The sequence below is a fragment of the Pinus tabuliformis genome, chromosome J (genome assembly GCF_031772625.1).
Source record: "Pinus tabuliformis cultivar Carrire ecotype Pingquan chromosome J, CPIR1, whole genome shotgun sequence".
In the NCBI taxonomy this organism is placed as follows: Eukaryota; Viridiplantae; Streptophyta; class Pinopsida; order Pinales; family Pinaceae; genus Pinus; species Pinus tabuliformis.
The window spans coordinates 7,840,155-7,868,045 of record NC_142295.1 but is presented as its reverse complement, the minus strand read 5'-3'; the positions used below and the strand labels follow the sequence as shown (position 1 = coordinate 7,868,045).

At 40.6% G+C, this 27,891-nt stretch overlaps 1 protein-coding gene across 1 annotated transcript; it reads right to left on the bottom strand.

Moving 5' to 3' along the window:
* LOC149225159 (protein ENHANCED DISEASE RESISTANCE 2-like) lies at nt 1-26,366 on the bottom strand. Its single transcript, XM_089376954.1, has 17 exons — nt 26,322-26,366; nt 25,302-25,394; nt 25,160-25,206; nt 24,984-25,084; nt 24,794-24,889; nt 24,594-24,658; nt 24,374-24,445; nt 24,134-24,289; nt 23,652-24,010; nt 2,872-2,941; nt 2,428-2,600; nt 2,103-2,204; nt 1,296-1,346; nt 1,057-1,200; nt 873-968; nt 624-725; nt 1-500 (listed from the first exon to the last, which is right to left on the bottom strand). Exons 2-17 carry the CDS (start codon nt 25,360-25,362, stop codon nt 390-392), a joined length of 1,806 nt encoding a protein of 601 aa, XP_089233080.1. The 5' UTR covers nt 25,363-25,394; nt 26,322-26,366; the 3' UTR covers nt 1-389.
* Nucleotides 26,367-27,891: the final 1,525 nt, after the last annotated feature.

The window sequence follows — 27,891 nt, the reverse complement described above, 5'->3', positions numbered from 1 at the left end:
TCATGTCATTCATATAGTCTGTAGATTTTTTAAGGCAATTAATTGACAGCTGTCATCAATTGCAATGTAGTTAAAAATGCAATGTGATTACAAGAATTTTCAAGAAAATGTTTGATGGATATGACGTATACTTGACATCGATCTTTGCAAACTTAGTGAAGAGCTCTGGTGATAACATATACAACACCAAATGAAGGCCATTATTTGGAAACCACCCTGGAAGATATGTAAAATTCATTTTTCATTATTCTTGAACCTCCGTATTTTCTAATTGACACCAACAACAATTCCTGCCTTGTTTCCCCAGATTAAAATTTAGAATGTAGCTGATTTTCCAATAATAAATTTTCTGATGGTTATCGGTGAGGTTTTTTTAGTGGAACTTAACATTAAGCAGCTTGAGAATATTTCTGGTCAGCTGGAATCGATTTAGACGCATCCAGATGATTAAGCCTGCATGTCCCTAGAAGAAACTCAGGGAGCTCATCTTCCGTGTTTGCCTATATACAAAGCATAGTAAGTGAAGTCAGCTCTTTACATGTAGATTACATGAAAACCAAAAACATATAAATTCAGTTGCAAAATATTTTCCAGATATAGCAGTACAACAATGACTTCTGTACCTGTATCACAAAGGCCATTTCGATAACCAACTTACTCAGGTAGCCAAGCACTAGGTTAACGACACCCTTGGCTACTGAAGATGAACCGATATTAACATCCAGCTATAACAAAAGAAATAAAAGTTCAGGCACAACCACGAGCTGAGAAGATATGCAGATCAATAATGCTCCACCTAAAGTCCAGCGAAACACTAATAGTGCACATAAATTATGTTTCCATGCTGACTTGGAAATGGTTTTGGAACTTACCTCAAGATAGTTGCTTCCCCTAGGATAATTGATTTCTAGTGCTTGACCCACCAAACATGCAGTTTTGCCTACACTCTGCTTCACAATCCAGGAACCCTGAGAAACATAAACATCGTCATACTAATGCCTGGACTGCAATTCACATACATTCCAACATTTTCATAATATAATCCACACGAGGTACCTTAGCAATATGGGGAATGATTTTGAATCGTGAATTGCGATAAGCATCATCTCCTTTGACAAAATTTTCTAGCAAAGGAACATTTTCAATAGGACAATCCATCATGTAGTATAAGGCAAGAGAGTATGTTGTTGCACCTGGGACCTGGCAAGCAAAGAGCACTTGATGGTAGATTCATAGTTCCCTTCACAAAAATCTACATACCATGATCGTAAGTATGCAATACCTCATACACTTACCTGGATATTTACAACAAAAAAGAATTCTTTGCCACCCTGAGATGCTCTCCTCTGTCATCAGATAAGTTGTCATATATATATCAAACCAACATGTAGTAAATAAGCATAATGCAGCGAAATACACAAAAATCTTAACTACTGAATTTTTTTTATCGTAATTAACAAAAAACAGTTACAAAAGGAGGCCATGATTATAAACTAAGCAAGTTGGTGATGCCATCTAAGGAATATACAAGTTTCACGTTAGTGATGTGTTCCTTCCTCTCTAAAATATATTATCATCTCTCAAATATATAAATTCTGACCAAAATATACAAATAAATGTTACTGCTTAAATTGAAAGTATTTTCTGATTTTTTAAAGGAACATTTTGTTAAGTTACTCTTTACAAAATAGTGAACTCTGCAAAATGAGTAACAAAATAGTGAACTCTGCAAAATACTACAAAGCCATGGAAAACATGATGAAAATTATGTGCTTAGCAGGGGCAATAAAGTTTTAAGAAGCATTATTTAACTAGCAACATTGGATAATCAAGAACACTGACATTATAAGAGCGTCTACAACTTAGGCAGCTAAAGACTGGCTACACACTGGGGCATTACAATATTGCAATTTTTCCAAGTGCTTATGAATGTTGCAAAGGAATCAGAAACTTCAACGATTTAGTCATTCTACTCATTCCATATCAAATATTGGTAAGGAAGTCTTCCACTTTATTAGGAGATAGAAGCAATCATTTGCATTGTAAGGTCCTGCAATTAATATTTAGACAGCATAAACTCTTAACCAGCGATTGACCTTTACCTGAATAAAGCATTCTGGGCGACCAGCAAGATTGTCCTCTCGCTTATCAGACCTGAGCCAGTCTGCTGCAACCATACGCATCAAGGTATCCTTTGCCTTAATCTGAAAAACAGATACACAGTTAACATTCTCATGAGAAAGGCATTCTAAGAAACAAGCTTCCATATTGAAAAGCAAGTCATAGTGCAACTGCAATTTTTTCAAATCTTAGGTAATCAAAGTAGAAGAACGAAGGTGCTAGTAACGGAAGTAAAGATAACCAAGAAAATTTGAAGTATAGCAACCATAATTTGATATTTGAGTATAGGCTCACAACATATATTACTTTTTGACGATCTTGCAAATAACTCTTGCCACGGATTAAAAATGTAGCTGGATCAGCAATGGCCCAGCTGCTTGGCAATGTACAAGCAGAGTTTTTGGGAAGTGTTGCTTCATAGCTAAGAAAATCTACATCATCCTGCGCTCCAATTGTGTCCACTTGTGATCTTTTCTGAGCTGGTGAAAGGACATTCCATCATTTGCAGTTCCCATCAGACATGGTAAAAACAACTTCAATATAAAACAGAGCTGACAAGCTTATATGCCTTCAATTAAACTTTAAAATAACTTTCATCTGCGTATAAGACAAGACCAGTAACAGTTGTAACTTGTAGTACACCAGCATCTTCTAGACTTCACCATATATTGTCAAACTAGCGATTTAAAGAACCATGCTTCTAATCTGGCACCCAAAAACATTTGTAATTTCACATGAAAGATGAGTTACCTGCAGAAGCAAGCTCATGCAAGCGCTTGACAAATACTGCAGCTGTCGACAACCTATTCGACCCTCCAGACTGGAACAGATAAAACAAAACAGATTGTGAGAGCAGATGCCTCATATAATTTATAGCAACCCTATAAAAAATACAAGCTAAATAACACTTCCTTGGAAAAGGCAAATGAATTACCTTTTAAGTTTTGACACAACCTCCTTTCTGGAGAAATTTTGGTCCTTGGGGATTTTTCTGATCCGAATATGCAGATCATGTTAAAAAAAATTGTAATATGCTAAACATAACAAAACTTTCGGAGGCCCCAATCAACATAAGGACACTCCACTGAAAGACAGTAGGCAAAGGATAAGAAAAGACCCAGGATGACTTGGACACCACCCAGATAAGATAAGATAATTTTATTAATGTCCAACGGATGACCACACAAGTAGGTCAATGGGACTAAAGGATACATCCAGTATGAGTACAATGTGGGAGTGCAAACGCAACTCCTACAAAATACAATGAAGTAAAGAAGGATTTAACAATAGCACAGGCTGATAAACATGTATATAACTGGATCAAAGGCCCTGCTGCTGTAGAAGACTAAGTGAATAAGTCCAGGGCTGGAGGTCAATGATGTCAAGAATGCATGAGTCTGATGGCTGACAGCGAGGGGGTCGACAGTGGCATTGGCTTGCTATCGGAAACCTATGGGCCTAACGAGGTGTCTGCCTGGACGATCCTGGGGGGGCTGTAGGAGTCAGGGATACTCCTAGCATTCAAGGTCGAAGGAAAGAAGCTATGGATAAGTACTTAAAATTTAACGGTGCAGCAAGAGGTAACCCTGGACCTGCAGATGCTGGAGGGGCGGTCAGAGGTAGGGAGGATAGAATCTTAGGCACATACTTCAGATTCCTAGGAGAAGGCAGAAACCATCAAGCTAAGATAGAGACACATGTTAAAGGTATCAAACTGCATCTTAACTGTGGAATCCAGAGTATCAAGATTGTTGGTAATTCAAAACTAATTATAGACCTGCTACTAAACAAAACAAGAGAAAGTTCTTGGTTTATCCAAAAGAAAAATTAACACAGGTAATATAGGCAATAGCTAGTAGAAATGTTGCTTATGGTCGAGCCAGAATACCAGCCAAGTTGCCTGACCAGCTCACCAATGGAGCACTTGATAAGAAACAGGACCTCTGGGTGATGGAAATATGTATAACAGGCTAAGGGAATCAAAACGGTGGAAGGTTGAATTATTTAAAATCCTAATCCCCTCGCTTAACCCCATGGACGCCTACCACCCAACATTTACCCCTTCCACTTCAACCTTAAGGAATGGGATGTCATGTATCATTAATGTACAGGAGTTATTTCATATTAATGGCAGAATAGGAACCATCTTCGAAGTATGGATCATCCTGCCATCTCATGCCTTCGCATCATACCTTATTCATTGAAAACCACCCAATCATCCTCCCAACTACAGTCATTCCCCTCGAGCAGCTGTATGGATTTCAGTCTGTCCCAAATCCTGTCATGAGGAGAACCATGGTGGTGGGAATTCAGGGTAGGTGGAGAAGGCAGCAAAACCCACCAGAAATTGCGCTCAATCAGCTGAAGGAGGGAAAAAGAGTTATGTGGGGAGATGTCGGCCGCAGGTTAGAAGCAATAGAGTAACTTTTCAAGGAAAGACAGAGAGGATATTGAAGGCAATCTAGCCAAGATGAATAATAAGATGTGTCAAGCAATGTTAGTCTTTTACAACCTGGACCTAAAGATGGAGCTCTTGGGAAAACTTGTAAAGGATAAATCTGATGATACGAGTAGGAGAATCTAGCAGCTGCAGTCCAAAGTCAAGAATGAGACCCTGGCCATCAACAAGAAATTTCATTGGATTATGTGGACCAGGAATTAATGGTCCTTATATTAGAAAAGTCCACTGCAACCTAGCAAATTTGGAAGATACAGTATCGTTTTAGATTGAGACTACCCCTGGGCCCTGGAGACTCTATGTAAAGGCAACTCTCTGTTCTACGCGTGGAGGAAAAACCTGATGAAAAAAATCATATCGTCAGTCGGTCAGGGAAACCACCCTTATCCAGATAAGACGTGTTCAAGTTTGTTAAGGGCTTATCTATTTGTCAGGTATTATGATTTCATATGGTCAAAGTTCTCTGTCTGTCAACCAATAAGATTAGTAGTAAAACTTATATATTTTGGTTTCATGCAGTGTCAGAACTCGAGGTCATCTTTTAAATGATAGCCAGTTAAGTTGGTGTTAGTTGAGGCTTACTAGCCTCCTCTCTGTTTTCAATTGCTATCTGTGATACGGGAAGTTCAATTTGTGCTTCTTGGATTGCACTACATAAAACCTCCATGAATGAATATATATAAATATAAATGTATTCTTCTAGATTAAAGAAATAAAGGCAAGCAAAACTTGCATAATAAAAAATGGTATTTGCATGTTCAAACAATCTAAGTTCAGCTCTGTAGCAAAGGCACGGATCCTAAGATTGGCACAACCCATTCTCAAAGTTCCCTTGGTTCCTTAAGCAGGGCAGTCGGTATGAAATACTCCTAATTGCTAATAGCAGCGTCAAGGGAATCGAGAGTGTTCAAGGGGTTCCTACCCCAAAACCCTCCCGTTCCAGTAGCCCCTCCTGTTGCACTGATGACCATCGAGAGCTTCCCAACCCATCGAAGAGCTTTCGTATGCTCCTCGATAGGTTGTGATGCGGGAGCATCCCTGGGGATCGAGCAATCCCTCATCAACCATAAAGATTTCTGATTCTGTTAGTTTCCCAGTTTTTGCTAGGCAAATAATGGATTAATGCTAGGCAATTGGGCTCATTTAATGGTCCACAAAGTCAACAATAAACTGTTAGAGCCTTAGCGATAGAACGCATCACTAGTCTCGAGTGCGGAGTTAGAGTGAAGCGTGGAAGTGTGGAATGTCGAGTCAAAGGTAGAATGGGGTGAAACTTGAAAGTGTCGAGCGTAGAGTCAAAAGTAGAATGGAGTGAGGAAGCGAACGTGAAGTGCGGAGAAGCCAACGAGTAGACAACATGTCCTCCCGCATCCTACCTTCCGCGTCACTAGTAAGACTAAGTGATCTAGGGCAGGGGGGGAAGGTAAGAAGGTTTAGTAACGGGTGTGGACCTCATCCCGATTTATAAAATAAAAGAAAATGTTGAATGACAAAATTGCACAAGGTTCATCTGATGGATTAAAAATTGACACTTGATCATTTCAAGACTTTTGGGGGAGGTCGAAATAACCCAAAGGAACGTGGAATTCTGAAGGCACATCGCAGTGTGTGGTCACAATTGGGCTGTCTAGACGTTGCAATAGATGGTGCGCATGGTATTCCAAGGGAGTGGATATTAATAGCTCGACCAACAAGAGGAACGGAGGTAGTCCAGGATGATTGGAGGGTCGACCGAATTACTTGCAACGAGGATGTTATATGGTGAGAGAAAGACATTGAGACCTCTGAGTGCATTTGGCTCCCATTGAGCATATTCAGGTCCAAGGGTTTGTTCAATTGACTTGCTTAAAAGAACTATTGTGTGTTTCATTCAAGGAATGGATGCGATTTCTCCCGATATAAGTGTTTGAGTTCCGATGTGTGCTTGCTTCTGACAAGAGAGTGGCAGTCTTGCGTCAATTGGCATCAGAGCATGTTGTTCCCATGTTGTGGGATGATTCGAATACAAGAGAATATTGAGGAGAATCATTGAAGAAGCGATTCCAATGAAGTTGGGTAGAATTGCTTTTGCAGGTCTATAGCGGATTTTTTAAATGAAGAAATTCATAAACATCCGATTGAGAAGAGTTGCCAGTGGGTGGCATGGCACACGGAGTAGGAAGAGGAACCATGAACATAGAGTTATAAGAACTCAAAAGACGAATTGAAGTATTGGAAACCGGACAACTAGAGTAATATGATCTCAGGCAAAATGTGTTCCAAACGCAGTGCTAGGGCTTTGACCAAACTTGCAAGAGGTATCGAGCAAGGTTACACGCTGCCAGTTAGCGACAATCTCAGCGTCCAAGAGTGGGAGATAAACTTGATGTAAAAGAACGGTCAGAATCAGAACCTGAAGAAGAAGAATAAAAATAACCCAGAAGCTGAATCGGGGGTGCAATTGATAAAATTTCTAAATGAAAGACATGAAAGATTTGAAGTTGCCAATTACGATGGCAGTTTGAAGGCAAAAACATTGGTAGATTGGTTTGAAGAAATTGAGCAGTATTTCAAATATGAAAAAGCAAAAGACCCTCGTCGAGAAAAAGCCATTGCCACGAAGTTGAAGGGACAAACCACCTTATGATGGTACTTCATACAAAATGATCAATCTCAAGACCAAGAAAGAGGAAATTTGAACTTGGAAGAAGATGGTGAGTGAATTGAGGGAGAAATGCTCACCAAAAAACCTTGTATAGGCACGTGCAGAGTCTGAAACTGATATACAAGCGTTTGAGAATACACAGAAGAATTTTATAGATTGTCAATTGAATCCTGCATTGAAGAATAGGACGATCAGAGATTGGCAAGGTTTGTAAATGGCCTTAAATTTCAAATTCATTATGAATTAAGGGTCCGGCATTTTCATTTTGAGCAAGAAGCTTTTCGAACTGCTCTGAAGGTAGAGGGGAAGTTCATGAGAATACAACAAAGACCTAGAGGTAGAGGAACAAGAGGCAGAGTAACAACTGGGAGAGGACAGGGAAATGCAAGGAGTGATGAAGAGGCAGGCACCGGGATTCAAACTGCAGGAGGAGGCGATAATGTTGGCAGAGGCTGAGTTGGTAGATTCAATGGCACATGTTTAAAATGTGGCACACAAGGTCATGCAAGCAGAGTAATTTAAAAGTTCAAGAGCAAGTAGAAGCAAATCCGTGAAAAAAATGAGCTTACACAAAAGGAAGACCAACTGCAAGATTCGAGGTAAAGTGTTGTGATTTGATTGTTTATCATGGTAATATTGAAAATTTGGTTTCCACAAAATGAATTCAAAAGTTGAAGTTAAAATGTACACCCCATCCACGTGCCTATACAGTGTCATGGCTGCCAAGACCTCATCAAACTGTCCCTTAACAATGCTTGTTGATTTTTAACATAGGAGATTATAAGGATCAAACTGTGTAATTTTCCATGGATGCTTGTCATGTACTATTAGGTGGTACATTCACAATATGATAGGAATGTTTTCCATGATGGGAAGAACACTTATAAGTTCTTGTGAAGGACGGAAGAACTTTTAGATTGCTTCCCATGATGGAGGAAGTTTGGAGAAAGTAGCAGTAAGGTTCTTGAAGTAGGAAACAAATTCAAAATATTGTTGCCAAAGGGTAGTCAAGGAGAAGAAGAAAAATTTATCCCCAACTAAAAGAGTTGTTGAAAGGTTATGAGGAGATAATCACAGTCGATATCCTCATGAGATTACCACCTATGAGGTGTATTTATCATCAAATTGATTTGATACCTGGTTGAAGTTTGCCAAACATGGCACCACATAGGATGACACCATCAGAAAGTGAGGAGGTGTATAGACAAGTCCAAGAGTTGGACAAAGATTCGTAGAATGGAGGATAAATATTGACTCGAGAGCAATAACCAATATTACCAGTAAGTATAGATTTCCCTTATGAAGGATGGATGATTTGATGGATTATTTGAGTGGGTACCAAATTCTTTTCAAAAAATGACCTAAAGAGTGGTTATCATCAAATCAGAACTAGAGGTGGACATGAATGAAGTTGGCCTTCAAGACAAAGAAGGGTTTGTGTGAATGATTGGTCGTGCCACTTCGGTCGAGCAATGCACCCAGTAATTTCATGAAACTAATGAATGAAGTACCATAACCTATTTGTGGTGAATTTGTTGTTGTTTACCTTGATGAACTATTGATTTTCAGCAGAACGAAAGAGCAGCATATGATGCATCTGCAATGAATTTTAAAGCAGCTTAAGAAGAAGAAGTTGCTGACTTTGCTTAAGAAATATTTATTTTTACAAGAGTTCATTAAAGAAAAGGGGTAAAAAGGGTCAAATCTATTGCCGATTGGCCTACACCCAGAAGTACCTTTGAGGTAAGAAGTTTCCATGGTTTGTGAAGATTTTATGGAAAGTTTGTGAGGAAGTTCTATGGTATTTGTGCACCATTGACTGACTCCTGAGTGCATGGAATGGTAGTTTTCAATGGACTGCAATCACAATGACACACAAGTTTTGAATTTTGAAAAAGAAAATTACAGAGAAACCAGTGTCAACATTGCCAGACTTCAGTAAAGTGTTTCAAGTTGATTGTGATGCAAATGGAACAATCATTGGAGAAATTTTGAGTAAGGAAGGTAAACCTATAGATTTCTTTAGTGAAAATTTGAATGATGCTCAACAAAAGTATTTAATGTATAATTATGAATTCTATACCATTATTCAAGCCTTGAAGAAGTGGAGACATTACTTGTTGCGAAAGAGTTTGTCTTATATACTGACCATCAAGTGCTGCTGTATACAACTAGTTATGAATTCTATACCATTATTCAAGCCTTCTTGTCAAAGAGTTTGTCTTATATACTGACAATCAAGTGCTGTTGTATACAACTAGTTATGAATTCTATACCATTATTCAAGCCTTGACGAAGTGGGGACATTATTTGTTGCCAAGGAGCTTGTCTTATGTAGTGACCATCAAGTGCTGTTGTATACAAATAGTCAAGGTAAATTGAATCGAAGACATGAAATGGGTTGAATTTCTGCAAAGTTACACTTTTGTCTTGAAGCCTAAGCATGGAGAGTCAAATAGAATGGTCGGTGCATTGAGTAAGAGAGTTGCTTTACTGAACACTATGTTTGTAGAAGTAGTTGCCTTGGATTGCGCAAAAGCACTCTAGAGTCTACAAGGAATATGCAGGTTTTGCAACTGCATGGAGAGCCTGCAAAGAACCTTGGGGCATGGACAGGATACTGTATTTGGAGATTCTTGTTCAAAAAGGCTTTTCGTTGAAGAATAAAAAATTGTGTCCTGATAGGTACAATGAAAGAGAATATCTTTAGAGAGTTGAATGAAGATGGGTTAGGAAGACACTTTGTTATGAATAAAACCAGACCAATGGTAGAGGAGAGTACTATTGCCCTGGTAGAACTAGAGGTGTATAAATGAGTAAAAAGTTGTAGAATTTGTCAACTTGCAAATGGCAGAAGTCAGAACACATTTTAGAACTTAGAATAAACCACTGCCAATACCTGAGAGACAGTGGGAAGATATTAGCACGGAATTTGTTCTTGTATTTCCCAAAACATAGAAAGGTCAAGACTCAAAATCCCATTTTTATAGTAGTGGATAGATGTTCCAAATTGAGGCATTCCATTCCATGCAAAAGGGCTAGAGATGCCACAAACATTGTTGTAATATTCTTTAAGGAGATTGTTAGATTGTTGATGTTTGTAGCTTGGGCAGGTACTTCTGCATAGGCCTAAGTGTCTAGGTGTGCAGAAGTCACCCAAAGTCTCCTTAGACACTTGCTCTAGTGTGAACAAGTTGTTTTTGTAACTTAACTTAAGTTAGACTTAGGAAAAACACATAATTCTTATGTTGGCTTATTGAGCTAAAGTAAATTTAGGAAAAGTAAAGTAAATTATTTTAGTGATTATGTTTTAATCTTACCACTTGATCTCAACTAAGGCAAGATCTAATCTTGGTCGTCAATCACTTTGGAAATTAAAGTTAACTCAATTTAAAGTTATACAAGCAAGGCTTAAGGAGAAAGAGAAGACACCATACAATGGCACAAGATTGAGAGAGGCATCTCAGTGTGTGTATCAGGTCTGAGGAAGGAAGCAACAAGGAGATCCAGAGTAGCCAAGGAGGGCTTGATCAATTGGATCAAATCCAGTTGTTGTATGTAATTCTTTAATTGGGCCATTTTCTCAGGAAGGGAGGCCAAGTAAGTTTTGAAATTTTTTAATGAATAACTGTAATTGGATAAAATTTGTTGTGTCATTTTTCGTGATTGAGATTGGTAAATTTTGATTTCGTTTAATTTTTTTGTTAGTGAACCTAGTTGTGCATTTAATCAGTAGTTTGTTAATCCACTAGGAATTAAGTGTTGGGTGTTAGGTTTGTAGGAATTCTAACATGGTATCAAAGTGAAAACTCTGAAGAGTACCAATCTCTAAATAATAGGTGTTAGGTTTGTACGAGATCGTCAGAGTTGGGTTTGGCCACGATTGTACAAGCAGATTCTTTATTTTTTAAAGAAAGGCCGAAGAAATCAACTGTATAGTTCCATTGAAGTAAATTTTTTAAGAGGGGGCATTTTTTTTTTGCTGAGATAAAAAAAAATGAAAAAAAATGGAAAGGGGGGTTGATGGCTAGTGGCCTACAACTGCCCCGCTGCCAACAAATTTGGTTGGGGCCAACAAATTGAGGGCGACAGTCAGGGGGCCTAGCGGCTGACAATAGTGGGCCGCAAAGGTTGAGTCATAGTGGAGCAGCCACTGGGGGTTGAGGCAACAACAATGCAAAGTTCAAAGATGTGTGTAGGGTGCCACCATCAAGATTGAGACAGGTTGTAGGACATGGTTGAGCAACTGCCAGGTAGGACCATAGCAGGGAACAACAATGGGGTGAAAAAGGAGCTTAGGCGTAGGGAGATCATGGGGACGTGTGCTGGAGGGTGATCAAGTTGCAGACGGAGCCAAAGGAAGTCATAGAGAGCTGAAAAATGCAGACAACTCAAGTAGGGTATGTGGAGGATAGTTGAACCATTGTAGTCAACAGCTGCTAGAAGCTAGCTGCCAAGGGCTATTAGCAGTCACCAATTATGCATGCACACAAGAAGTTGGTTGACAAAGGATCGGCCACTGGACTGACTGCAAGGTAAATCGATCGCAAAGAAATGTAAGGCTAAGCACGGGATGTAGCATAGGTGGTGGCTAGATCGAATTGGAAGAATGGAAGGACATGATAAGGGCAATAATGTGCGGGCTTCAGGATGGCCACATATTAGACATCATTCAGTAGGAAATAGGTTGTAGAAAAGTGTCAACAATTGTGGGGTTTGTCATGTAGACGTTGGGAGGCCGTTGATTTGTAGTAGATCAAGGTACGAGTGGGTTGCTTGTGAGGGTCTGCAAGGAGTCATAGACAACAATTTGGAGGTAGCATAGCCAGGTTGGTCGGCAGTGGATAGTCATGAGCATGTGTGCAAACCATGGGCAAGAGGAGATCCGATGTCAGTTATAGCCACCACGAGGAATGTCACAAGGTTGCAGAGCATTGTAGAGGAGACAGGCCGTGAGTGGTGCAACTAAAGGTCGAGGTAGGAGAGCCACTAGGGATAACAACAAGACTGCAATAAGTTGGCAAGGTAGAGTTGTGAGCCCATGGAGGAGTTGCCAGTCCAAAAGTGATATCGATGAGCAAGTTTGCTGTAGGCCAGGCAACAAGTACAAGATGGGTGCAAAGTTGTTGAGTAAGGGATCTGCCGTGATAGGCATGAGCCAATAGTGGCTAACAGAGCATATTCTGAAGGACTGTACTGACAAGATTAGCAAAGGTCAGCCCTCAAAGGGAGAGAGGGAGACCATGCTAGTCAAGGATTTGGCAACTTATTGTTTTAGTAAATGTCTCAAAGGATCTAGATAGATCCATGAGGAAGATCTTTGCGGATCTATAAACTAGTAGGTTTCTTGAGGGTGCTAGGACTTAGCACAAGGGCCATAAGAAGCATATCAATGATAGAGAACAACTAGCAGATAGCTCTGAAGGTTGAGCAACTCAGAGGGAGTCAACCTTCAGGTTCAGGAGGGGAAGAGTAGTTGATAGATTCCTCCAAATTTGTCAAAATGGTCTATTGGTACAAGATGACTTTACAGGATGTTCAATAGCAAGAGGCTTCTAGGAATTAGACCAAGGACAACAAGATTTTGAGGATGTTTCTAGATCAAATGGCAGGGAAGGTTTCCAGTTCAGAGGGAGCAACCACGACAATGGATGTAGTTCTAGTATTGAAGTCAGTTTTAGGTGGCAGAAGGACCTCTCTTGTAAAGAGGGAGTGTTGATGTTTGTAGCTCAGATAAGTACTTTTGCATAGGCCTAAGTGTCTAGGCACACAAAAGTCACCCAAAGTCTCCTTAGACACTTGCTCTAGTGTGAGCAAGTTGTTTTTGTAACTTAGTCTAAGTTAGACTTAGAAAAATCACATAATTATTATGTTAGCTTATTGAGCTAAAGTAAACTTATGAAAAGTAAAATAAATTATTTTAGTGACTATGTTTTAATTTTAGCCCTTGATCTCAAGTGAGGCGAGATCTAATTTCGGTTATCAATCACTTTGGAGATTAGAGTTACAGATTTAACTCAATGTAAAGTTATAAAAGCAAGGCTAAGGAGAAGGAGAAGACACCATACAGTAACACAATGTTGAGAGATGCATCTCAGTGGGTGTGTTGGGTCCGTGGAAGGGGCTAGCAAGGAGATCCAGATCAACCAAGGAGGACTTTATCAGTTGGATCAAATCCATTTGTTGTATGTAATTCTTCATTTGTGTAGCTAGGCCATTCTCCCAGGAAGGGAGCCCAAGTTCTAAATAATTTTAATGAAGAAATTTGATTGGATAGAAAATTTGTTGTCATTTTTCGTGATTGAGATTGATAAATTTTGCTTCGGCTGAATTTTTGTGTTAATGAACCTAGTTGTGCATTTAATCAATAGATCATTAATCTACTAGGAATTAAGTGTTTTGTGCTGGAAGCTATATCACTGGTTGCAACAAGTAGAAGTTTATTAGCGATGAGGAAACCAAGAAGGAAGCGACGAGTTTCGACCCCGGGCGGTTTCACATTATTAGCCATTAACTCTCTCCGTCTGGTTTTTGCAAAAACCTAGTGCGTTTCCTCCCTTCAATTGGTGATTGCAGCAGACAAGCAGGCTTCCCCTGGCAGGTGTCAGCACTCTCAGCGCTTTTCTGGAAGCTTTCTCTTTCACGCGGAACATCTACCCCAGTTCCTTCCCTCCCCGGCCGCGATTTTAGTTTTTTATGGTCTTGGGAGTCCAGCCGCTCCACTAGCCCCAAGCACTAACCGTTGCGGGTCAAGATTTGTAACAGGTTTCGCTGCGGGTTAAGGGATTAAGTTTCCACTGCGGTAACTATTAAGTTTCCCGTCTCTCCTTCAGCAGTTTACTCCGTGACCCCGCATCCCAACCCCACCAGCTCCTATCTCTGTTATGGAAGAGGGTTACGAGGAGGAACTCGTGGACTACTCATCAGACAACTGCCTTGAATCCGACATTTTCGTGGCCTCCCGCCCGTTGCCGCAAGAGGGGTTTGCTTTGGAACCGGCAGCTCAAGTTGACCAAGCTATTTATGGTCTGGCAGATATGGAAGCTTCCCTGCCAGGTTTGGAGATCTCTCAACCGAGAGTAACGGTCACCGAGGGTTTAATAAACCCAACTGAGGGTTCTTCTACCCCTTTTCTTTCTATCCCATCCCCCACCGAGCTCCTAACATGGAACAGCCAGCACCAGGCCACTGAAGCTTTCCAAGGCGGTGAAGACCTCTACCCATGGTTTCAAGACGAACAGTTCCTCGGCGCAGTGGAGCTCCACAGTGTTCATGGCAACCCTAATATCGGCATAACCATCCAGAAGGCTCCCAGGCCCGCATAACAAGGCGAGTCCAGGGAATTCCCCCAACCCTCCGGGTTCTTTGAAGGTATTGTTAATAACAATCCTGACATTGAAGAAGCAAGGGACTAGGACCCCGATCTCAGCTCGGGCAGAGAAGACATTACCCAGCCGGACCACTCGAACCCGAAGGAAAAAAAGGTTAAGGCTTCTAAGCGCTCCAAAACCCGGGAATGAGGGAGAACTCTAGTTTTTGGGGAAGGCATCGGCATGGACAAGGCAGCCCTAACCGAGAACATTGTTTTAGTTGGGAGAGTTTGCGGCCGGAACTACTCCCCAGGACGGCTAAAGAAATGGACCATGGAAGTGTGGGGGAATGTTTTACAGCAGCTTCCCGCAGTGCTAGCACTCTCTCGCGGATGGTTTGCCCTCATTTTCGACGAGCCCGTAGACATCAACTAGATTCTCACCCGGTTCTGGCATATAGAAATGACCCCTGTACTCCTAAAACGATGGTCCACTCTCTTCGACCCAGAAAAGGAAAGCTTAGGAGCAGGGCCGATATGGGTTTGTTTGCCCAGCCTCCCACTTCGGTTTTGCTCGGAGGAAATCTTCAGGATCATCGGAGATGATTTGGGTACCTACCTCGACCATGACAGATCCTACATGGAGACAAGCATATTGGCGATGGCCTGCATGTTAGTTCACTTGGATACCAGGGATGGACTGGTGGAGAGCTATCAGTTCCACATGGGTTCCACAATGCGCTGGCAGGAGCTGGACTACGAAGGCATTCCCTTCAGGTGCCGGAAATGCCATGAGGTCGGCCATCTCTACAAGGAGTGCCCTCTGGTCAAAGGGCATAGACCATTCTCTCCAAAAAATATAGTTGTGGCTTCCACTCAGACGGATTTGGGCACGGCAGAGATCTCAGACATGCAGTCCAGGCTGAATAGGGCCACCAGCAGACGACCTCCTCCGCCATCCAGTCTCCCGGGACCCGACTCCTTACACTCTGTGGCGCCGAGCACTAGGGCTCGCTCCAAAGATGGCGTAGGATTCATGGGTACCTCTTCTCCTCCCATATCTGTTTCTCAGTCTGTTAATTTTATTGAAGTTTCTAATTCTAGTCTGATCACCTCGAACTTAATCTCTCCCTTTCCCAAGTTGAGCCAAATTTCTTGCCCGGTGATTCCAGCTCCATGCGTTCCCTTCCCTCCCCCCTGTACCCTCAACCATCTCCCCTCCTCTGAAACCCCTAGGGCCTCGACCTCTAGCTCTTCTCATCGCTACAATCTGCGTTCTATCCCTCCCTCCCTCCATGCCTACGGATTGGAGGATGACCCCCTTCCCCCCTGAAAGCCCCTCAGGGCAGACAATCCCGCATCTCTAAAGCCATCAAAAGAGCCAGCTTTGAGGTGGCCTCAGGTATTCAAACCCCCATTGATCAGGTCCTTAGAGCAAAGGGAAACCTTGCCAGAGTGAACCCATGAAAGGCTTCTCCTTCAATTGTAGGGGGCTGGCCAGCTCTGATAAAAAACTGGCTTTCAAAAGACTTTGTAACTCTCACAATCTGGATTTTATAATGCTCTAAGAAACACTTGGGGATGGACTGTCGATTCATAACACCCTCAAAAATCTTCTGCCCCACTGGAGTTTTTTCTACTTGGATGCCAATGGTCAGTTGGGCGGACGTGCTCTGGGGTTTAACAATCGCACAGTCAAAATCTGTAATGCTTGGGGCGGGCATGGTTTTCTGGGTGCGGATATCATCTCAAACTCGCCCCTCATTTCTCTGAGAATTTTAAACATCTACGGGCCTTGCCATCACAGGGAGGTTTTCTGGGACAGTCTCCTCCAACAGGATTTCATGCGGTCGAATGACATTATTATTGGGGGAGATCTAAACTTTTCCCTGGGGTTGGCCGAATCCTGGGGACACAGAGCCCAATCTGACACCCTAACCGGCTACTTTGAGAAGCTTCTGGATGACCATGAGCTCCTTAGCCTCGATTCGGCTCGCAAAGTGCCTACCTGGAGAAATCGCCGAATTGGGGTCCATGCACTGGCCCGTCGTCTTGACCGCTTCCTCATCAGGCCCAATCTTCTCAACAGACTTGGGCGCATTAGACATTGGGTTGGAACGGGAGGTTGCTCTGACCACTCCCCCATTTTTCTGGATTTGGAAGATGAGGCCAAGAAACCTGGTTCCCCTTTCAAATTTAATTCTGTTTGGAATCTGGATAGGGGATGCTAGTTTCCAAGACCTGGTAACCAAGAGCTGGACACACTTCAACAGGGAAGAGGGGCTTTCTCCAGGTTCTATTATAACTCAAAACCTGAATCAGCTTAAGCATGCAACTATAGACTGGATCAAGAATAAAAAACTAGAGGAGGATAAGGAACTAGCTAAAATTGAGGCTGAGCTGGCCCTCCTTGATTCCCGGGGTTTGTTGAGCTACTCTACTTTCGAATCCAAGGATCATCTGGTCAAGCTAGAAAAGGAAAAAATAAAAATTCTTCAAAGAACTGAAGAGACTTGGAGGCTTAAGAGCAGGGCCACCTGGCTTAAAGCGGGAGATGAAAACACCAAGTTCTTTCAACAGTTTGCCAGAGGTAGGAGGAACATCAACACCATCTGGGGCCTAAGAGACAAAAATGGAAGAGAAGCCAACTCTTTCGCTCAGCTAGCAGACCTGGGAGTCAGACATTTACAAGAGACCCAGGGAAGCTAACATAGCGGAGATCCTCAAAATTACAGAGAACATTCCCCTTTTCGTCGAGGAAGAGGACAAGGAGATCTTGAATGCCCCTATCACTCTAGATGAGCTGGAGGTAACCTCAAAAGCATGGGCAAAGACAAAAGTCTAGGGCCCGATGGTTGGCCTATTGAATTTTTCGCTGCCATTTTTTAGCTCATTGGTCATGACCTTTTGCTTGCTGCAGAACACTGCCGAATCACAGGGATTATGCCTGAGGCCTTCAACTCCACCTTCCTTGCCCTTATCCCAAAAGTGGATAACCCCCAATCCTTTGATGATTTCAGGCCAATCTCTCTCTGCAACAACATTTATAAGATCTTTTCCAAGATCATTGCCCTTCGTATTAAACCCATCCTCTCAAGAATGATCTTGAAAGAACAATTTGCCTTCCTAAGCCACCGCCATATCCAGGAAGCTATTGGCACTGCACAGGAAATGCTCCATTCAATCAAATTTGATTCGATCAAAGCCTCCATTTTGAAAATTGATCTGTCTAAAGCCTTTGACAGAGTAAGCTGGACCTACCTTCAGCTCATCCTTACCCACATTGGTTTCCCACCAGTTCATCAAGTGGGTGGGTTGCTGCTTCTCTGGAGTCTCTTTCAGTGTCCTGATAAATGGTGCAGCCTCAAACCTTTTTCATGCTGAAAGGGGGCTCCGACAAGGTTTCCCGCTCTCCCCTCTCCTATTTCTATTGATAATGGAAGGTCTCAGCAGACTCATATCTGCTGCCAGGAACAATGGCTCGCTGAGGGGGGTCAGGATCAGTGACAGGACCACCATTTCTCACCTTCTCTTTGTTGATGATATTCTTATTTTTCTAAATGGGTCCCTTAGTGACTCCTCTACTTTCAAGGCAATTTTAACTTTATTTTGCAAAGCTACAGGAATAGAGCCGAACTCCTCAATATCAACGATTACCTTCAGTGCCTGCTGCCCTAAAGAGCAACACTTTGCCTCCCAGCAGTTTGCTTTTGTTCGACATGATTTGGATGCTGGTCTAAGATACCTGGGGTTTCACCTCAAACCTAATGGATACCGCATTGCCGACTGGGCTTGGCTGATTGCAAAGATTGAAGGTCGCATAAATATATGGCAACATGGCTTTCTAGGGTTGGGAGACTCACCCTTATTAAATCATTTCTTGAAGCCATACTGGTCTATTGGATGTCTCTTGCTTGGATTCCCATAGGCATCCTCCACATAATCAAATAGATATGCTACAGGTTCCTTTGGAGGGGGCACGCCGATGGCAAAATTTTCGCCTGGGTTAACTGGGACCGAATAGCTAAGCCTAAGAAGTGGGGAGGCTGGGGCCTAAAGGAGCCTCAAGATTTCGCTAAAGCTCTGGGAGCAAAACTGATCTGGCAACTTATCTCATCAAACAACCTCTGGACTGAAGTAATCTACAACAAGTATATCTTTCCTCTATCCTCCACCGACTAGATCCGTAGCAGACAGCACCATCATTCAGGGGCCTCAATTATCTGGAAGACAGTCATTCGTTCAATGAACATTATAAAATCTGGACTGGCTTGGCAGGTGGGGAATGGCACATGAATCTGTATTGGGGTGGATCCTTGGGCTGGTAGTGGGAACGTCCACATCCTCCCTCTTGATATGAGAAGGGAGCTCAAATATTCGGGTCACTCTCCTGGCCCACATTCAAGAGATTGGCTGGGAGGAAGCCCCACATAGGCGTTGGAAGGATTTCGATACCTTGGGTACCAATGGCAGACGGAGGGAGGACTGGGCTGGTTTTATTGGTGGCCTGGAGGAAGCAAACGTTAAGATCATAGAAAGAGAAGACAGGCTTATTTGGGCTAAGGCTGCCACAGGAAACTATTCCCCCAAAGCTGGTTTTGATTCCCTAATGGAAGCCCGTGCTACTAGCCCTCTTAATTGGTGGTGGAGTTCTCTTTGGAAGCTGAAAGCCCCTCACAAGACGAGACTCCTATTCTGGGCTATCCTTTCCAACAAAATCTCCACTGATCACAACCTAGCCAAACGCAACTTCCATGGGCCGTCTAGATGCAGCCTCTACAACTCCGCCACTGAGGACATGGACCACCTTTTCCTTCACTGTCCTATTTCCATTGAGATCTGGAATTCAATCAATCAGGGCCATAACTTTCCCAGTCAGTGGACTGGCAATAATATCAAAGAAGCCTGGAAGACCTGGTGGACAAAATTAGCAAATCTGAGACAAAAATTTTTGCCTCTTATCATCAGCTGGGGTATCTGGATTACCAGGAACTCCAAAATTTTCCAGGACAAAAATATTTTGGGAGCAGCTCTATGCAACAATATCCTTGCTATCCACAACTCTCTCCCCGAAGAGAAAGACCCTCCCCCCCCCCCCCCCGAATTATTATCCCTGAAACTATTGACAAGAACCAACCTTGGGCTTATTTTGATGGCTCTGCTAGCGCCGAAGGCTGTGGGGGAGGAGCCATTCTTCACTTGTCCAAGGCAGCAAACTTCAAATTGAAAGTGGGGTTAGGCAGGGGCACAAATAACTTTGCTGAACTCAACAGCCTCAGACACCTCCTGCTTTTTGCCCTGGAAAAACACTGCCTCTCGATCCAAATCTTTGGGGACTCTCAGCTCATCATAAACTAGATAAATGGTTCTAACCACTGTCACGTGCACACACTCAGAGATCTGCTGGAAGAAACAATTGGGATTAAATCACAGTTTGAATCTTTTGTCTGCTGTCACATTTACAGGGAAAGGAATGAAGTCACTGACCTTCTTTCCAAAGAGGCCGCGTAGCTGAATAGAGGACAATGGATTATACAGGAATTCAGGGATGGTGACTTCTTCCAGGTTTATCACAGGCCGTACATAGAGGTGGAAGCAGGTGCCAGGGATTGATCGACATAATCAATCCTTATTGTTGGGTCCCTGTTTTATTTTGTCTTGATTTTGTTTCGACTTCATACTTGCAGAACTGTCCTCTAAACAGTTTGTACACAGTTTTTGGACCTTCATCTCATTGAAGGTTTTGCAATAATTTAAGTAACATTGAACTCCACCATCAGACAGTAGAGAAAGCATAACACAATGCTGGCATACAACATGTAATTTTATTAACAATCTTAATGAAAATTATGCTTTTTCCTTGGAAAAAAAAAGTGTTTTGTGCTGGGTTTGTAGGAATTATAACATAGATTGCATGGACTGCTATGAAGTATTACATCTAATAGAATTAGCATATTTTGGGTTATGTCTGGAACACTTTGTGGAAGAAATTGGGGACAAGATTGCAGTTTAGTTTTGCCTATCATACTCAAACAAATGGGCAGACTGAGTTAGTGAATTGAAGACTTCGTAATATACTAAGATGCTTGGTTTGTAAAAATCCTGCACATTGGAATTTAGACCTAGCGTAGGTTGAGTTTGGATATAGTAGTTCAATCAATAAATCGACCAAGAAAATCCTATTCCAAATCATGTATGGTAGACCACCTAAGTTAGTAACATATTCAGTGTAGTTGTTGATGCAACATATGAGAAGTGTATATGTGGAAGCTTTTGCAGATTTTATGCAAGATATAAATACAAGTCAAAGGATAGTTGCAACAAGGAAATTGGAAATACAAATAGAGGCCCGAGGGTAGTTAAGAAGCACAGAGAAGTGTTTGCAAAAGGGGATTTAGTGATGAAACACTTATGGAAAGAGAGTTTTTATAGAAGTACTTTTAACAAGTTAAAAGTTCAAGAAAATTAGACCGTGTAGAGTTTTGAGAAAGATTTTGAATAATGCCTACAAGTTAGAGTTACCAAAGGGATTGGATATTTCCCCACATTTAATGTTGCAAATTTGTATGAGTACTAGTAGGTAGAGAAAATGATGAAGAAAGTGAAGTAAAACAAGTGATTGGCTAGAAGGGATAGACTCAATAGAAGAACAATAAGAAATTGAGGAGATATTGGATGAAAGGGTTTCCAAGGCAACAAAAAGAAAAGTATACAAATGATCCTTTTGTTCAATGGAAAGGTAGAAGTCCTAAAGGTGCATCGTGGATACTAGAGGATGATCTTGGTTAGATTTGAAAATCATCCCTATCCGAAGAATTAGTGATTCCAAATCTATGATCAAGATGTTCATAAAGTTTTAATCGAGGGTGTTTGATACGAGAGAATCCCTGGATAAGAGGATGAAGTTTTCTAGTTATTGTCCAACGTCTATTTGCATGTGTGTGGCTATTGGAAAACAACCAAGGCCAAATAAGGGATTTTTGTTAGGTATTCATCCCTTATAACTATTGGAACCTTCATGATTGAACACACTCTACATCACTAATTAAGAGATGGAGTTAGAGTGGAGTGTGGAAGCAAGTGTGTATTGTGAAGGTAAAGACGGGAGAGGAATCAAATGTGGACGTTAGACCAAGGCCGCCAATGATGAGGCGGGATATCCTACAACATCCCACCCTCCCTTTGCATCATTAGCAAGACTAAGTTCTCTAGGGTGGGGAAAATGGAAAAAGGGTTCAGTAAAGGGCATGAACACCACCCCAATTTATAAAATAAAAGAAAATGTTGAAGGACAAAATTGCACTAGGATTGTTCAATGGTTTAAACATCGACACTCCAAATCCTTTTGGAACTTTTGGGGTAAGGTGGGAATGAAAGTTTCCAAAAACTTTGAAATCAATGATATGAAGACACATGGTAGGGTGTGTGATAAATAAATGGTTGATATTATCTTCTAAGTCGATCCATGTGAGTTTCTAGATAATTCACACCCTTTTCAATTAATTTCTATTAATTAACCCCTTTTCCTAAGTTAAACTTAGAAAATTTTAATTATGGTCAATTAATTTAATTGAGCCATCTCTAGGTGGAATTTCCAGAAACGATTTCTGGGTTTTGGAGAAATCATGTGTTTTAGCCTCTCCACAAAGTCTTGAGACTAGAACACCATCCGATGCTACAAAAACTAACACCAGATATGTGAAGAAGGGAAGGGGAGTGCCAGTGCCTTGTGGACCCAAAGAAGGAAAATGATGAAATAAGGCGGAGGGGAGTGAAAAATGTGGAACGGGAAAATGCGACCATGCTATCAAAATCAGGGTTTCCCGAGTAGTGCCCTTCCTAAAATCATAGGTCAATAAAGAAGATCCCATGGAACTAGGATTGAGAATTAACCCCCCATTTAAGGCGAGGGAACAAAACCACAGTCAAAGCCCTTCGTTCTTCCAAGTCACCCAATAATCCATGCCCAATCTGCCCAAGAAAAACAAGCACAAGCACCCGATTGCACAATGAAAAACATACCCTTTGGGTTGGATCACTCGCCTTCTAACATATGCTCTCAATTGATAGGCAAGAGAACATATGACTGATGCAGGGAGCAGATATCAAATGGCACAATATATCGGCTACATTGGTGGCTGTCAGGGGCTACTGGCTGCTGGCCTAAGAGATATCTAGGAGAAATTCTCCTATGGCGTCACCCACTTTTTGTGGGTAACAGACTTCATTGTGTCTTGTCATAGGAGTCCTAAGTCCTTCCAAGGAAGCCTACCCTATGTTGGATTTATCCTTCAGTAAAATAAGGGAAATTGTTGCTAAGCTGACAGTGGTAACACTTTCGACATTCCACTAGTTCTTGGCACCTTGCAAAGGCTTTGCAGTATGGTGATAGATTTTGTGATAACATGTATACAACATTATCTTTGTTAAATATCAAGTTAAACATTTAAAATTTATGGAATTGTGAGTTGTATTAATACATACCATTCAACAATTCCCATGTTTCAAAAACTCATGCAACATAGGTGTTCAACAGTCACTATTTTTTTGTTATGGATCTGTTTCTGGTGTGGAACTATTCAACCAAATGACTGGTTTACAATAAGGCTGGATTTCATTTCACAATACTCTAGCATGGTCCTCAGCATTTTTAAAACTTTACGTGAACAGTACATGCCTATTTCAAGGATAATATTGTAGTAACATTGGAAAGACGAACCAATTATGAGGCATGGTGGACTCAAATAAACATTTTTGAGAACAAGTCCACGTCAACATGCAATTTTGGTCCTCAATAGAAACTGTTTCATTTTCATTTAGGGTGTTTTCTGCTTGAGCCAGAGGACTGAATCCAACAAAACAGTGAACTAAATTTTAATGAATTAGTCAAACACATTTTGGTGCAATCATGACTTGGTTGAACCTTCAATGGGGTCTGGACTCTGTACATCATAACTAAGAATGTACCATATTTTCCTCATCAAATATATAGCAATTACTTTCGAATAATTCATGGGAAATAGCTTATTGCATTTTTTGTCAGTAAAGAACATAATGAGCTAGTCATATTGGAGTTTATTTTCAAAATTTCTAAAGTTATGCTGCCGTGTTCTTAATACCTGGCACTTAGACACTTGTTCATAATCTGGATACCCCTCAGTCTCTATAAATTGTTCTGAGCACTGATCTGAATCTAGTGCAGATGATCCATGGTTTGAGTCTTCTGGTACATCAATGAATTCATCCATTGCATCACTAAATTGAAGGAATGAGCCAGCTGAATCATTTGCTTGAAGGAAAGTATCATGTACTTGCAATGTAACATCAGAGCTTTGTTCTTCTTGTGTCATTGGGCTTGTGTCCTCTTTTACATGTCTTCCATCCATTTGCATTGTCGCATTTTCATTAATTAGCTCACATGATGATAACTCAGAACATGGATAATGTACTAGTTTGGCCTTGAACATTTCCCTCATGGCTGTAAGAAAAATGATAAAAATTCACTTATTTTGTTCTCAAAACTACTACTATTTAACTTTTGAAAGATGAAGCAAGACTCTTGAAGCTTTAAATTGTAGCAATACATTAATGTCAAAGATACCTGCAATGCGCCCAAGCATTTTAAGAGTTATATTCCTTTCACAGGAAGATCGTAAATAAGATTTCCAATATTTCCAATCTACAGCAAGCATGTGTTTCACAACTGCAGATGCATGTTGTTGGGGACGAGTCAATGGTGATATCACATATCCTCCACCTGCAAAAGGCAGAAACCATAAATGCATATTTTCGTATCGTGAAATTTTTACTCTAGTTCTATTCCTTTGAAGCCGTGCATTACTTTTTATGCAGGCACGCACAAAGCCACGACACGGTGGACACTTCCTATGCTCCACAGAATGATAAAGTATCACTGCATCCAATAAAAACAAGAATGATATTGCAGCATGAATGCATCGTATTTTGGAAGCATGAATTAAACTTTACCAGTTTCCCATTAGCTCAAAGCTTGAGGACCTACAAATTCATGCTTTCTGCTTTCTAATGTAGAAAAAATTTACCATAGGAGCCATCATCCTCTCTTCTCCAGTAACGAAGTAGTAGCAAATCTCTTGGTGTCAATCCCCTGTACTAAAACAAATATGACCTTTTAACTAAGCACAATGGAACAACTTTTCAGTGCGATAAATATTCTTCATACCTTATTCATAAACAAAGAGAATGTACCTAGGGTTTCTGATAAGATGTAAAATGAGCATACCAAGGAAGCCAGTTACTGTGGAACTGCTTGTGAACAATGTCTGTGTGACCATCCAAGTGCTCAATAACTTTACCACGGAGATAACAAAAATCCCACCTGCACAATTGCTTCACTGAGCTGAAAAATGAAATAGAATTCAAACTAAACAGCTAATCTACTGTCCAAAGTAATGAACGGGGAAAAGAATTACTCTAATCTCGAGGGTCCAAGAGCCATAACAGTCTCAAATATTGATTCACAGGTTGCATCCACAACACCAACTGCCATCACTGCTTGATGATCACCCCAGCACTGTGTAGACGATGCACAATTTAGCAGCTGAAGCATAGTTTGTCGAAATTTATCAAAATACAAGGAAAAAAATACCTTGCTTTTAAATTCCCCATCTCTTGCCTCTTCAAATAATCGCAATCCTGCATGACATTTTTCTTCATCATCATTACCAGAAGCAACTCAATTAACTAATAGAAAAGTAAAATACTACAGATAAGGTAAGCATTTCTCTTGCCATTCTCACAACCAAAAATTCTCCATGGTGAAGGTGCAACAACATCAGCTGTTGGCTGCATTATGGACAGCCATCCAGTCCAATCTCGCAAATCTACATATGACACAAGAATTAGATTAGTTTTTCTGCGGGGAAATTTCTGGAAAAACATCTCAGTGTGCAACCAATTGAGAAACTAGAAAATAACAAAATCATTAAAATCCACAACTTAATGTCAACTATCAAAATTTTGATGAATATATTTGCTGTACAGACTTCAGAATTTGTTTTTTTAAATAAAATGGACAAGTCTAAACATTCTAATTTTTTTTTCTGGCATCCATCACCCGAATTCAGTTATGTAATTGTTGGTGAAATTGCAATTTTCCAGTGCTTAAATTACATTTTTGAATGCATAAATAAATGCAGTTTCCTGTGAAACCCTTATTGCACCAAGGTTGTGCAATCTCAATACTTCATATCTACGATTCCAGCAATTCTTCTAAATTTTTGACCAGATTTTGGGCAAAATTGGTTGGAAAAATGCGCCCAAAAAAATTTGGAAAAGTATAATATTTAGACTACTGCAAATAGAATTTACAACATCAATTTGTTAACCTTGGGGAAACTCAAAGTTACTTGTCCTAAATTTTGATGATTATTGGTAGGAAAAAAAAGTAAGTTTGAACTACGGTTACTTGATGGGGATTGTCAAATAGCAATCATAATTTGAATTCATGGATCCTTTTCCCTTACACACCCTACATCCCTTGAGCCCAAACATAGTTGTACTTGACAACAATAACACTAGGCTCTATCAGCTAAAGGGACTATATCTTGAAGCTAAAGGGACTACATCTATTTTAAGTGCTCCATAAGCTATTGGATTCGAATGGAAATTATCTGACGGGATAATAAAGAAAGGGAAACTAAATAAACTTTCCTTGGGGCATCAAGAACGTTTGTTATATGTATAATTTCCATTCAATGTTGGAGAAACGGAACTAAAAATAGGAAACTAGATAAGATGTTGCTTTTTACCAGCAGTTGTTCTGAGGAGGGCAGACTCCTTTCTGGTACTAGACCTGTCAAATAAGAAAACCATGACAACAATTCATAAATTAAATGAATATATCATTAAGAAAGGCATATGGAAAAACTATAGGTGCCATGGTGTTCATAATGATGATGTCAATCTGAAAAATTAATCAGAGCCACCCATGATTCACCTTCTCATATTTAAATGTGCCGAGTCTTTCATCAAATATATATATCTATATATATAGATAGATAAAATGAAGCAAGATATAGACATAGATAACCTTCGCTTTATCTATTAGTTTGCCTCAATTCTAGTTCTCTGCATAATTTGGTTTATGGAGCTTGACGATATTTTAAAGAAAGAAATTTTATGCACCTCTGTCAGACAAAGCATTCTACCTTGCCAATGCTTTCCTATGAGCAACTGAATGAGTTTGTTTTCGAAAGTTAAAGATCAATGGCACACTTAGTGCTAGAGTGTGATAGAAAGTCCTTAGATAAAGTGACCATTCAAGCAGAGTAGATTAACATATGTAAAAACGTGAGGTAAACTAACCTCTCAGACAACTACAAAACTACTCTTAAAAGTCAATGATTATACAAGATTGCACAGTATGGACTCACTACTTCTTTCTCTGATATAGAAGAAATGACAGCTGAAACAATTTCTAATAATTTTCAATCCAGAGAAACCCAAAATGACCCCATTTAACAGCCTTGTGAAACCAAGAGATTTTATGTTTTATTCGACTATTGTAGATACTTAAATTTTTAAAATCTCTAGAATCTACTCTGGGAATACAACTTTCAAGGTTCTACATCTCCAAAATGCATTTCTGAGCATTAAAAAAAAATCACCCAAATGATTTACTCAGTGATACTGTATCCTTTTCCATTGTAAACTTCAGAGATCTTTCAGAGATGGTTTGAAACCTGCATGCCCTAGAGAAAATCATTCAAACTTCTTATCTAACCTATCTCCCATACATCAGAGTATCCATCCTATCACTAAAAGGTTGGTTGAAGTCAACTTTTATGTGCATATCTGGTAGAGGGCATATGCAATTACTTCATGTTTCCATTTACCTTTAATCTCCCTGCAGTGTGACCGTGTGAGCCATATAGCTAAGGTGATTAAAAATTCTCACCAGCCAATTTCCGTGCCTCTTGGCATAAGATTTTGTCTCATGAAAAGATTAGAATGTATTATGGAGACTCATGTTCATTTATTGCATTGACATCCCCAGGGTATCATCCACTAAAAATACACCTTCCTGGCAGAATTCTGCAAAATATGAAAGATTTATTTAAAACAGAAAGCTAGCAATGTGTTTTGCACCTTTACATAGCAATGCAAAGTCTTTACTTACTACTCACTTCGATACACACATTTAAGATTACATCACAGATTGTGTTCAATATGTTAGCCTCCAAAGGAAATAATCGTGTTTGAAAAATGGCTTTTATATCAACAGATACAATTACATTGCTCTCAGTGGCCATGATCAACAAAATGATTGTGTTGGATCCATGGGATTTCAGATCTCTGCATTAGAAAGAGAGATTTTTG